Here is a 14110-nt window from a genome sequence, read left to right as displayed (position 1 = left end):
CCAACCTGTCAAACCTGCAAAATGCTGCTATGTCATGGTGTCTCTATCGACGTAGGTAACATGGGTTCTTGGCGTTTTAATCTTTACTGTCAATCAATTGAAGTCTCCTTAGTTGCAGCCTGAGGCTCTTCATCCACTCTGGGTAGGGTTTCTACTGCTCCTAGTATGAAGGACTGGCTGAGTGAGTACCTCTCGACATATTGATCAATTATTGGAGCACTGGGAATTGGTCCAAAACAGCATGGGCGTTCACAGTGTCTCCTGATCTTCTTCTGTGTCATGTACCTTATAGAAGGGGGCAGGGGATGTATTTGCCCATCCCTCTTCAAGACTAAAAAGGAAAGTCCTCTGTGGGGGTGGGGATGGGATTCCCTGACCTTATTAAATATTATTCTGCCTTTTTACTTAAGCAAGCACAGTGCTGGTTTTGTCAAGTTGAACACTTTTTCACTCCTACATTGGTTTGTGTGGAAAGTATTATGGTTTGGCCCTTTTCTCCGATTGTTATTTGTTCGCTACAAAAAATAGATTTATTAAATGTACTAATGTTCGGCTTACAGCTAAACAGATTAGAATGTATTTCATCTCTACAAACCCATTCATTTGGTTAATGATCTTATTCAGATTAATGGTAGAGTCATTTTTTGAAAAAAGTTGGATACTAAAAGGAATTAAAAATGTACATCAACTTTTTAATCAAGGTATATAGCTAACTTTCAATGAATTCAGGGAGAAATTTGCCACTCCTAGGTCTTTTTTTCATCAATACTCACTACTAATTGATGCTATTCTAGACAATTTGCAGCTTCTGATGGAATCTTCCATGCCCACTAGTGTTGTTAGACAAAATCACATATACAATCACCGGTTTCCGCTTCCCTTTTCTATAAAGAATTTACTAATGATTTGATTGAGAATCCCCAATGGAAATCACAGCAAGAATGGCAACAAGATTGTTCAGTTACTTTAGAAGATAATGGTAGGTCGTCATTTGTGGAAAAAAAAACTCAACCATAACTGTTTAGGCTAATCTAACCCAAACACTTTTCTTTTTTCGCCACAGAATGTGTATCACGACTGCTATGCTTTTTATCTTTAGATAACAAATGTTGGAATTGTCATGATGGTGACAGATCGTTCAAACATATGTTTTTGGAATGTAAATATATTGAACAATTCTGGAATAATGTATGGCGCATTATAAAACGTATTTTTAAGTTAGATGAACACTTTCATTCTAAGATTTTATTTTTGGGCAGTGCTCTTTTTCAAAATCATTTAGACTCCCACACATCATATTTATTTGATCTTTTTATTCCAATTGATGTCCAGGTTATCACAACTAAATGGAAGAAATTTGACCTGATTAATCACAAAATATGGTGAAACTCCATATGTAACATACATAGATTGGAGGGTTAAACTGGATCAGAAGTATGAATTGAAATGGAGAATATTTTTTTATTTCCTTGCCTCAAGTGATTATTCTATTTAAAATAATATTATTATTTTTATTTAATGATTACCCTTACCATGTCCTTTCCATTTTCCCCTTATCCTCCACACTTTCTCACTGTCTTGTCTTTAATGTATGTTATATGTTTCCCCTCCCCATTATTTTTGAAAGTTTTTGTTCTTTCTAACTCATACATAGGGCCTCATTGCGAATGTTGCGGTAAGGCAACAATGGCACCGGGAGTGCTACCGGCGCCGTTGTTACCTTGCCACAACATTCCGTGTATGCTTGCGGGTGCCACTCTGGAACGCTTGGTCAGACCAGGCGTGCAGAGCGGCACCCACAAGCAGTACTGGGTGGCAGCAATGGCCCTGTTATTAATGGGCTGTTGTTGCCATCCTCCCATTCCCATTGAGCCCTTTTGTGGGACCCGAACACGGACCCAAGTTTGGGGGTAGCCATGCCCTTTGTCACAGGTTTCCCCCCTTCTCACCTGTCTGCGTTGTTTAGTAGAGTTCTTCGGTGGAGTCTTCTTGCGCACAGTGCAGGTCTTGTATAACCCTGTGCGTATGTCCTTGGGTTCCAGCCTGCATTCAGCGTCCGATTCCTGGATCGTTCAGAATGTCTGGGAAGTCCAGGAAACAGCGAAGCGTGCACTCGGAAAGCGAGTGCACGGAGATCCGGGATGCAAGTGAGGGCAAAAAGGGAAGAAATGAATGAGGGGGAAGGAATGAATGAGGAGGAAGTAATAGGGGAACCAGGAACCAGGAATCAATGAAGTTAGCAAGAGCGAACTACGACAGCACACGTCTAGCCACTGCAAGCGGTAGCGATGAGACGCGCAGGGCCGCAGGGGCGTGTCTGCGTTGTAGAACGTGATGCGTCCGACGCGGAATCTGGTAAACAGCATCCGTGTTTGACGGCCATGTTGGAAGTACTGCTGAGTGCAAGCCCCTACGTGTCAGGAACCAGGAAGTCCAGAAGGGACACGTCCGATGGTTCATGACAGCATGCCCCCTCTGAAGGCCTGTTCCTCCGGGTTTGCCCGGGTGTATAAGATGATACCTTTTGAGTAATCTGGGGGCATTTAGGTTTGAGATTGGTTCCCAGGTGCGTTCACTGGGAGGGTACCCCTTCCACTCAACCAGATACTGTAGTTGACCACGTCTGTACCTGGAGTCACATATCCTGGACACTTTGTATTCTAGCTGGTCATCAACAATTACAGGGGTAGAGCTTAGAGCAGTCTAGGAGGACTGGACGTAGGGTTTCATTTGAGACGTGTGAAACACTGGGTGGGTCCTCTTCCAGGAGTCTGGTAGTTTGAGTCGGAAGGCCACTGGATTAATAATTTCCTTTATGGAAAAGGGGCCATAGTACAGGGGAGCCAGCTTATTTGGTCGTAAGTGTCGAGGGAGTAGTTTCGAGGATAGCCAGACCTTGTCACCCACTGCATAAGAAGGCCCTGGTCTTCTTTTGGAGTCTGCATAATGCTTGGTGTTAGTTCGGGCCCTTTCTAGGTGTTCCTTGGCTTCCTTGTGTATGTTGATGAGAGTTTCAATCCAGGAGTCAACTGTAGGTACTGGTGTAGGATGTGGGAGAATGGATGGTAGAACCAAAGGGTGGAATCCTTGGCTGCAAAAAAAAGGGCTGGCCTTGACAGCCGAGTGATCCGAATTGCTGTAGGCGAATTCAGCCACAGGTATTAAGAGTGACCAATCGTCCTGGACCTTGGTGGTGAAACAACAAAGATATTGCCTGAGGGTTTGGTTCATACGTTCTGTAGCTCCATTAGTCTGTGGATGATAACCTGAGGAGAGGGCACATTGAATTCCTAGTATACGGCATATGTGTTCGCAAAATTGGGATATGTATTGAGGTCATCTGTCTGATATGATCTTGGGAGGGAGTCCATGAAGTCGGAATATGTGTTCCAGGAAGATTGTAGTGAGTTTTGAGGAAGATGGTAGTTTATATAATGGTGTAAAATGAGCCATGTGAGTGAATAGATTAATGGTGACCATGATAGTCGTGCATCCCCTGGAGGGTGGCAATTCCACAATAAAGTCTGTAGCGATGTATTCCCAGGGCCTTGTTTGTAGTGTTGGTTGAAGTAGGAGACCCGCCGGTCTCTTGTTATCATGCTTGTTTTGATTGCAGACTGCACAGGCTTGGATGTACAGTAGGACGTCAACCTTCATCTTTGGCCACCAAAATTGTCTTTGTATCAAACGGAGAGTGTTGGTGATGCCACAATGTCCTGAGTGAAGGGTATCGTGACAGAGGCTTATAATCCTTTGTCGCAGTCTCTGTGTGGGGATGACAAGGCCATTATCCTTGAACAAATACCCGTCCTTTGTTCGAAGATTCCATCGATTCTTCCCTCTAAATTTCTTCCAGATCTCAGAGGTCTGGGTTTGAATCCGAATGTCTTCCAGGAGACTGATTGCTTGGGCTACAAAAATTGTGTGGGGAAACATCTTTGGGAAGGACTGATCTTCAAGAGTCTCGTAGTCAGGACGTCCGGATAAGGCGTCAGCAATTATGTTGTGTGTTCCAGGGACATGATGGATTTGGAACTGGTACTGGGCGAAGAGGAAGGCCCAATGGGCTTGATGACTATTCCTACATTCCAGAGATTGTAAAACTTGAAGATTCCGATGGTCTGTATGGACCTGAACAGGATGTTTTGCTCCCAGGAGCAGATGACGCCAGTCAGTGAAGGCTTGACGGATGGCTAACAGTTCCTTTTCCAAGACAGAATAATGAGTCTCGCTGGGAGTTAGGGTTCTAGAGAGATAAGCAATGGGGTGTTCTAAGTTGTCCTCGAATTCCTGCTTTAGAACTGCTCCGATGGCGTAGTTGGAGGCATCTGCCTCCACTAGGAAAGGTCGATCGATGTCAGGTTGAGCCAGGACGGGGGCTTGTGTAATCTCCGCCGTCAGTCATTGGAACGCTTCATCTTGGGCTGCTGTCCAAAGAAAGGGAGTATCCTTTTTCAACAATGTAATAATCGGTTGAACTATCTCCGAAAAGGAAGGTATGAATTTCCGGTAAATGTTGGCAAGCCCTTGGAAGGATTGAATCTGTTTCATGGTAGTTGGAACAGGCCAGGATAGTATGGCTTTTACCTTTGAGGGGTCCATGCCAATTCCTATTGGACTAAGAACAAATCCTAGATAGTGAACAGTAGAGACATGGAAAAGGCATTTCTCGGGTTTAGCCAGGAGCTTATGTTCACGTAGCTGCTGTAAGACTGCCTTAACATGCTCTTCATGCTGAAGATGGTCCTTGGAATATATCAGAATATCATCCAGGTAGACTATGACGAAGAGGAATAGCATGTCGGAGAACACCCGGTCCATGAAACGTTGGAAGACCGCTGGGGCATTGGCGAGTCTGAAGGGCATGACCAGGTATTCAAAGTGACCAAAGGGTGTTCTAAAGGCTGTTTTCCATTCGTCACCCTCCTTTATACGGATCAGATGGTAGGCACCTCTGAGATCCAACTTCGTGAAGATTACAGCTCCTCTCACCGCTTCCAGGATATCCGAGATTAAGGGCAATGGGTAGCGATCCTTGAGGGTGCATTGATTTAGACCACGATAATCAAGACAAGGCCTAAGCTCCTTAGTATACTTCTTTGGAACAAAGAACAACGAAGCTCCCGCCGGAGATTTGGATGGTCGTATGGTGCCATTTTCAAGGTTGGTATCCAAGTATTCTTGGAGGGCCCTTTTTTCAGGTTCGGGTAGAATGAATATCCTTCTGAAAGGAATCACCGCTGAAGGTTCAGTATCAATAGCGCAATCTTCAGGTCTGTGAGGAGGTAGGGCCTGAACTATGGCAGTTGAAAACACATCAGTGTACTCCTGATAGGCCCTGGGGACCTGGATAAAATTTGAGACTGTGAATGGGCCCTACTGATCTTTAAGCGTACCTTCAGAGGATGTCGATGAGGAATCCAGGGATAGACAGTGAGACATAAAGTGCTCAGAACCAAGAAACAAGGATCCTGCTGCCCAGTTGATGTATGGGTTGTGCTTCTGTAACCAGGGCATACCCAGTACCATTGGATAGTGGGCAGACTTTATGATGTCAAATTTGATCACCTCTCGATGATGGTTTATCGAGAGTTGGATCTCTTTGGTTTGTAGGGTTATGGGTGCTGAAGAGAGAGGTCTTCCATCGATAGCCTCCACAGGTTGCATGATGCCTCAAGTTTCATATGGAGTGTGGTGGGTAGTGACCCAATCTTGATCTATAAATATCCCCATGGCTCCACAATCCACCAATGCCAAAATGGGGTAAGTTTCTTTCTTGGATGGCGATAGAAAGGCCTGCAAGATCACAAGATTGTTTTGTCCAGGAGAGTTCAAGGATGAAATAGATGTAGAGCAAACATCTCTCTCCCGAAGCTGTGCTCCGTCTAGGTTCGGGAGCTGGCGTTTCCCGAACGCCGTGGAGGAGCTAAGGGACATTCTCTTACAAGATGTTTATCTGAGGCACAATACATACACAGCCCAGTGTGAATCCGTCGCAATCTTTCTTGCAGGGATATAGGTCAGCAGAAGGCTCCCAGTTGCATGGGTTCTGGGTCTGTAGTGAGGACAGGAGTAGGCTCATGTTTAGAGGAAGGTTCGATGGAGGTCTTTTGGTAAGGCACTTTAGTCTTCTTCTTTTCCGCCTTCCTTTCCTGAATACGTAAGTCTATTTGTAGAGAGAGGTCCATAAGAGCCTGGAAGGAACCTGGTTGAGCTACCCTGGCTAGCTCATCTTTTATTTCTTCATTCAGTCCTCTTCGAAAAAGGGTAAAGCAGGCCTCCGAGGACCAATCTGCTTCCTTGGCCAGTTGTTTAAAGCGTGTCACATAGGTAGGCATATCCTGGGAACCTTTTTGCGAATCCAGTAGGCATTCCTGGGCGCTGTAGACCTGTTCTGGGCAGTCAAACATGGTCTTTAGAGCCTGTACAAACCCATCATAGTTATCCAGGAGGGACTCTGCAGAATTAACCAGGGGCGTAGCCCAAGTTAATGCATTCCCGGAAAGATGCGAGATCATAAAGCCCACCTTTGCCCTGGGGGTGGAGAAGTAGTAGGGCTTAAAGGTAAAGTGGACTAAACACGAATCTAGGAATCCGCAAAGGTTTTTTGATGAACCAATATATTTATCCACTACTCCGCCCAGCAATACACTTTCCTTGGTCGCGGAATCACATGACAAGACTAATTGTTTTAATGCAGCATTCTCAGCTTTGAGATTCTGAACTTCTGTTGTTAACTCCTGCATGCCACGCATGAGGTCTTGGACTGCTGCCTCCATGTCCGTGTCAGTTTCGGTTTGTTGGCGTCTCAATCTTCTGTCACAGGTTTCCCCCCTTCTCACCTGTCTGTGTTGTTTAGTAGAGTTCTTCGGTGGAGTCTTCTTGCGCACAGTGCAGGTCTTGTATAACCCTGTGCGTATGTCCTCGGGTTCCAGCGTGCGTTCAGCGTCCGATTCCTGGATCGTTCAGAATGTCCGGGAAGTCCAGGAAACAGCGAAGCGTGTACTTGGAAAGCGAGTGCATGGAGATCCGGGATGCAAGTGAGGGCAAAAAGGGAAGGAATGAATGAGGAGGAAGTAATAGGGGAACCAGGAACCAGGAATCAATGAAGTTAGCAAGAGCGAACTATGACAGCACACGTCTAGCCACTGCAAGCAGTAGCGTTGAGACGCGCAGGGCCGCGGGGGCGTGTCTGCTTTATAGAACGTGATGCGTCCGACGTGGAATCTGGTAAACAGCGTTCCGTGTTTGACGGCCATGTTGGAAGTACTGCTGAGTGCAAGCCCCTACGTGTCAGGCAACAGGAAGTCCAGAAGGGACGCGTCCGATGGTTCATGACAGCCCTTATTTAGGGCATGGCTACTTCCAAACTCGTAATGAGGCCCATAGTCTTTCTCCAATGCTTCAGATTTTGTTTTAACATTTGAAATTCCCTAAATTGGTCCATTATACAAGATGTTCTGCTTTGCTATTCTATTCTATACTGTGTCGTACACACATTGTTTTGAGCCTTCAATAAAATAAGTTGACAAATCAAAATGTGACACTTGTGGATAAGGTACAGTTTTCTAAACACAATGTAATCCTTAATACTGAGCTAGTGAAAAGATGTCCTAGCCGATGTGTGATTATGTTTTCTAAGACCCAGAGCAAACCTAATTACAGCATTCCAGGTAACTTGCAGCTTATTAATTCAAGAGTTAGGGAGATCTGTGAAGAGGGAATTAGAGTTGTCAATGTGGGAGGTAATCACAACTTCTGCATGGTCTTCCTTGGGAAGGAAAGGGAGAATCTGTTTCAAAATGTTCATATGAAATACGCACTTATTTTGTTTGAAGAATGTGAGGGAGGAGGAACATATGAGATTCCAAAGGAACCCCTAGGTTCCATACTAGACTAGAGCGGGGGACCTGCATATACCAGACAGAATAACTGGTAACTGAATAGCAGGGATACATCACCTACTAATCACTGGGTGCCAAGGCCAGGCATCTCAGTGCTGGACTCATTCAGCTCTAGTGAACTCACTGAAATCCCATTTTATATGTTTGCATGATTTCAAAAAGGAGGTGAATATATAGATTAAAAAGGAGGGGTGAGATGAGTGAGCCTGGGGAACTCCATATGGGATATCAGAATCAATTGAGCAGCAAGATCTGAGAGCTACCATTTGCGAACACTTGGACAGAAATCTAAAATACCAGCCTATGGCCCCAGAGCTAAATCTCAGAGTTAGGGTGTTAATCCGGACTCCACGATCCTCCGTATAGAAGTGTATGAGAGATCTAGTAGACAGATCAAGTGCCATTGCGCATGGTCTGTTGCTTTGAGGGATGCATCCACGATGGACAAAGGGTAAATTATGCCTGTTGACTGGGAGAAAGCTTGATTGGTGGTCATCCAAAAGATAGTGTGCCAGCAGAAAAGCCTGGATGTGGGTGGTTGCAAAGAACCCTGAGAGCTTGGATAATGTTGATATTTGCAATAGACTAATAGGTGGTAGGGTAGATCATGTCCAAGTAGTGTTTTTAATTAAGAGATGAATCAAACCATGTTTAAGACAGCCAGGAAAAATTTGATCATGAAAAGAGGAATTTATGATCTGGGTAATAAAAGAAACAAACATCCTAGGGAATTCGTGAATAGCTGATACAAGCATGCGTTCAGCTTGTGAATGAGAGGGTTTCAACGATTGTAGCTGAGCCTCCATTCTTATTTTAAGAACTGGAGAAAAGGTAAACCATGCTGAACAATGTGGGTACCTCCTCCTGAATATCAGTTGCATAAATAATAAAGACAAGACCAGCCGAGGATCATGCCCTGAATTCCAACTATTGATCCATCTCCTCATAAATTATGATTGCGAAATGTAGACAAAAATGTTAGCAAAAGGACATGGGTCTGTTGTCAATGAGTTAATGCATCCCAAGTTAGTTTCCCCAACTGTCACCTGGCTAATAACAACATTAGGCTAGGGCAGGAAATTGTACCACATAATGAATAAAGGCAAGTTAAGATTTCTGATCATATGAAGATGGAGATGTGTGATATTTGTCATAACATTAATATGAGGGAAGATGGAAAGTACAACGTGGAGGATGACCCAAAAATGTAACAATTGTACGTAGGGTTGGAAGCGTTTCTCATGCTCAAGGGCCAGTTGAATAATAGCTTTCTTTTGTTTTCTTCAACTAGCACGATAACATAAGTTCAGATTTAAAACCATTGAGGCATCGGGCCTGATTAACAGAAGAGTTTTACAATGGCATAAACCCATAGGAGAACACTCTGTGAATCGGGCACATAGACTGCTGCATTGCCTTTATCAGAGGTGTTGCCAGGTCTGAAAAAGATCCAGGGCTACGCTAATGTTGGGACTGTCAGGACTTGGGGCTAGCTAGCCTTTTGGATGTAACCCCTGAGGTTCTATCCAGGGCTACAAACAAAAGACCCCTTAGGCACTCCCTAGCAACGTCTCTGGCCTTTATTTGTGCATCTTGGTTTAAATAGCCATTTTACCTATGCACTTCTTGAGGTTTTCATCACGATGAGTATCATATAAGCCAATCAAAATTAAATGAGAAACAATTGTTTGTCATCTTTGCTTCAAAACTGTCAAAAGATTGACCGCCTGGTGACACTTCTCCCACTTCATTTTCCCTTCTCTGCCCTTACCGCTCCCTGTCCTTGTCCCTCTGAATTCTCTGATGTGTTGTCCACCACTCTGTTGTCTTCTAGCTACATACAGATGCAAAGATGTGCACCAAATGTTAAATACAAAACAAAAAAGGCCCTTTATTCAATGACCCGTGGTTCCTATATCATGAATGTTGATTTCTGTGAAGGATGCACGCAACTCAAAATCACTTTCCACGTTCCACAACAAATCAGTAATTCACATATACAATTCATATCTCTTCCAGTACATTGTACATTATAAAAGAAAATCAAATAAAACGTAAATGTCAAGGTTACCTTTCTCTCCTTTCCTTTTCCGGAGGATGTTGTTTTCTTCATCAGAATCATTGGTTACTTGTGCTCTTAGTATTAGATGTGCCTTAATAATTCAAACAAACACAAAGACAGAAAATTAAGAGGGACATATGATAGAATACCTTTAATATTTGCTGACGATTTGCAAATTAGCTCATAGAAGAGTCAACATATAAAACACTCAACCCATTAGGTTATGACTATAGTTTTAAGTCAGAGGACTGCTCAGGTTTCAGTACAGTCACTTTGGTTATTAACAAGTTTGGATTTAGCAATTGTCAACAGGATCCTGCATCAGAGTTTGGATACCTAGTTTCTAGCACAGGCTTCAAAAACATGTGATTCTTGGCAATTTTTATTTTTTAACCTCTATTTGTTTTAGTTGTTAATAACAACTTTATCAAATAGTGATAAAAACATTTTAGTTTCATTTGCAAATTATGACAGACAATTTTCCAAGTTAAAACAAGTTTTTTCAAATAGTAACAGCATTTCAAATGCATTTACAATTCATACATAAACACAAATTTCCATGATAAAACACAATTTTCAACATTAAAACAGGTTTTTTCACATATTAACAGCAACATCTTAAATTCATTTACAATTGATATATACACACACATTTCCAGGATGAAACAGCAATGAGAGACTAAAAACACATGGTAGTTTCATAGGCTGATCATTTCTCATACACAGCCAATTAGACATCTTAAATGTTTGCTATATATATCCCAATTTAAACCCCTCTCAATCAAATATGCCCTGACTCGTCATCATGAAGGTGCAATGCAAGCATATACTTTACAGTAGCAATATTGAAAGCTATTGAGGCAACATTAAAGATTTTTGTCCACATTGAATCTTTGTTAAGGATTATGACTTGACCAAATAATTTATGAAAATATTATTTTCTCTTTTGACTTAAACTAGGGCATTCTACTATTAAATGTTTCAATGCCTCCCCTTGTTCAGTGTTTTTGCAGAATCTACAGCTTATGTCCATATATAAAGCCTTTGACCATCTTGCCTTTTGCATCTTGGTGGGCAACAGGTTTCAACGTAGTCTTGTGATTGTCGTTGCATATTTTGTGTTTGGGAATCTAGCCAAATAGTGGGCAATTTTGTCTCTAGCTTTTATTTGATAGTCTCCTTCATGAAATATTGCATATGTGTTGGACCTTTTCCCAATCGTTACACCAGTCCCAAGACCATAGTTTATTCTTAGCCTTGTCTGGGTCTTCCAGTAACAACTGCAACAAACAAGATATGTGCCTTGAGCATGATGTCTTTATAGTCGGCTTAAACAAGTGTACAGTGGACTAGTTTTCATATTGTTCAAAACAGTTGGTAAAATGGGCATTAAAGTAGTGATATTATATCCCATCGTTAGACAGTTCCTTAGCAAGGATAAGGCTTTCCTGACAATCGCTGCCCTAAGAGATACCAGCCGCAATTTGTAGCAAACAATCGCTATTGGGATGTTCTTGGGCAAGCTTAAGATTCTTTTCCAATATATGCTCTCCAGAACATCCCAATCGAATGTTGTTCTGGAATTGTTGCCTCTGCTCCATATGCCAAGACTGGTACAACTTTCTGTTTATAATAGTTTAAAGCTGGTATGAAGTAAAATGTACCCAAGTGCTTATGAATTAGGAGCCCTTGGGAGGCTAAAGTATATACCTTTGCTTTGAGATCATTGCAGTACGGAGACTTAGATTGATGATTACTAACAAGCTGTCCTAGGTATTTATGTTCATTTACAATCACCCGGGACGCTTTATCAAGACGCCACTTAAGTTTTGCTTCATGAGCTCTCGGGAGGAGTATTATAGCATTTGATTTTGACACGTTGATAGCCAAACCATTAAGGCATTTAATTTTCTTTGGAGGCCTATCAGCGTCTGGTCGATTAAAACCAGATTGTTGGCATAAAATAGCCACTCAATTTTAACAAGTCCAATTTTGGGAGGGAAAGATCAAACATTGTTTAAAAAATGTATATCTTTAATATAAAAGTTAAAAAGTGTCAAAGCTAAAATGCATCCTTGTTTCAGGCCAGCAAAGGTTTGGATAGACTTGTTTAAGAGCCCATCTCTATTTAGTTTAACCTGGATCGTTGTGTCAGTGTAGAGTTGATGAATTACATTAGAAATGTGATGGTCACATTGTGCTACTCGCAATATAGCCCATAAACTTTCTCTAGAAACATAATCAAAGGCTTGCCTGAAGTCTATGAATGCAAGAAACACAGGTTGCTTCATTGTGATTGCTTGTTTTTTGATGGCAGCTAGTAACATCAAATTTAACGATGTGCCAACACCTTTTACAAATCCTGATTGGTTAGTGTCAAAAAGCTTCTTGGCCTGGATCAATGAGGTCCTTTAAAATCAGTCTCGCAAAAATCTTTCCTGGAATGTCCTGGAGAGCAATCGGTCTATAGTTTAGTAGGTTATTACGATTACCTTCCTTGAAGATTGGTACAATGACTGATTTTTTTCCAGGATTTTGGAATAATCCCTGTTTTAGAAATGTTAGAAAAAATAACTTCAAGAATAGCAGCCCATTCCTTCGACTGGTTTTTGAGAGCCCGATTTGATAGCCCATCAAGACCTTGCACCCGAGAGGAGCTCAATTTATTGATGAGCATTCAAATGTCTACCTGATCGAAACTAAGATTGGATACATTTATTGTGCTAATATTTGTAATTGGGGTACTTACTCTTGGTTTGGCATATGATGGGGAGAAGTGAATTACCCGGGTGCCTTTCTTAATGAGTCCCAAATTTGTGCAGTGGATTTACTGGTAATAGCAGCTAACATGGCTTTTCCATCTCGTTGTCTTTGGTTCATTTTCCACTGCTTAATTGCATTTTTTATTTTGTACGACTATTCCCTATTGCTTTCCTATCATTCACCAGAGAGTATTTTTTAAGCTTTTTACGCATCTGGGCCTTGAGTATTTTAATGTAGGGATCATGATGGCGTTTATGAGTGGAGGCTATTCGACTTTTCTTACTGCCTGTTTCCATAAATTAAATTGAATGTGTCTATGTTTGAAGAGTGCATCAAGCTGGCCCTTTAGCATGTCCGATCTGGGAAGCAACCACTTAATTCTGCTCCTTCCATTATTGTGCGAGAGTAGGACTGGAAAACATCCCGTGGTTTGGCCGTTAATTGCTTCCACTTTATCTCTAACATGTTATGGTCGCTACACTCGTTGGGGTTGACCCGAAAAGAAGTCACTCTATTGATGTGGACCCCTTGCACACTATTCTTAGAGAGGCATAGCTCCACCCTACTGATGAGGACCAACCAGACCGAAACACATGTCTGGGGTTGCTGTTGGCACTCTTGTTCAGAGGAGAATTGCCTAGCATTTTGGGGCTGGACTGCCTGAGGGCAGGACAAAGACTGATATGTTTTGGATATTTCGCCTCTGTGAAAGATACTGAGCTAAAGAATCTGTGTAAGGCTCTCATAACCAGGACTAATGTCAGGCAGAGGGACTCCCAGGACCCCCCTTGTTTTTTGCATAATTTAAGTAATTTTGTGTTGCACCTTAAATTACTAGGGGAATCCAGACATGGACCCCTTGCTCACTATTCTTAGAGAGGCACAGCTCCACCCTACTGATGAGGACCAAACAGACCAAAACACATGTCTGGGATTGCTGTTGGTACTCTTGTTCAGAGGAGAATTGCCTAGCATTTTGGTGTCGGACTGTCCAAGGGCAACACAAAGACTGATATGCTTTGGATATTTCTTCTCCGTGAAAGATAGTGAGCTAAAGAATCTGGGTAAGGCTCTCGAAACTGGGACTAATGTCTGTCAGCGCGACTCCCAAGACCCTGTTTGTTTTTTGCATGGGACAAAATATAAACATAGTCCAAGATTGCCTGTGAGGACCCTCGTTCCCAGGTAGGGGCAGAAGGGTAATCATCCGTTATGGTCCCATTCAACACTGTAAGCGCACGCTCTGCCATCAAAGTGACCCATTTTCCTGCTCGAGCTATAAGCAGTTTGGAATGCGAGGACAGACATTTGATATTCAAATCTCCCACTAGAATAGTTAGGGACGTTTGGCCATCAAGGGCAAACATGTCTAACATTTGTT

At 42.6% G+C, this 14110-nt stretch overlaps 1 protein-coding gene across 4 annotated transcripts in view; it reads right to left on the bottom strand.

Annotated features, from left to right (window-relative positions):
- The window catches only part of KCNH7 (potassium voltage-gated channel subfamily H member 7), a 2172707-nt gene that overhangs the window by 216347 nt on the left and 1942250 nt on the right, over positions 1-14110 (bottom strand). For all 4 annotated transcript variants that reach the window (XM_069616318.1, XM_069616315.1, XM_069616317.1 and 1 more), the window contains one exon: positions 9976-10057. In XM_069616318.1, coding sequence (XP_069472419.1) covers positions 9976-10057 — 82 coding nt within the window. The remainder of the gene's footprint in view (positions 1-9975; positions 10058-14110) is intronic.

Source organism: Ambystoma mexicanum, chromosome 9 (genome assembly GCF_040938575.1).
Source record: "Ambystoma mexicanum isolate Mex_15411 chromosome 9, UKY_AmexF1_1, whole genome shotgun sequence".
NCBI classification, from domain to species: domain Eukaryota; kingdom Metazoa; phylum Chordata; class Amphibia; order Caudata; family Ambystomatidae; genus Ambystoma; species Ambystoma mexicanum.
This window is presented reverse-complemented; position numbering and strand designations above follow the sequence as displayed.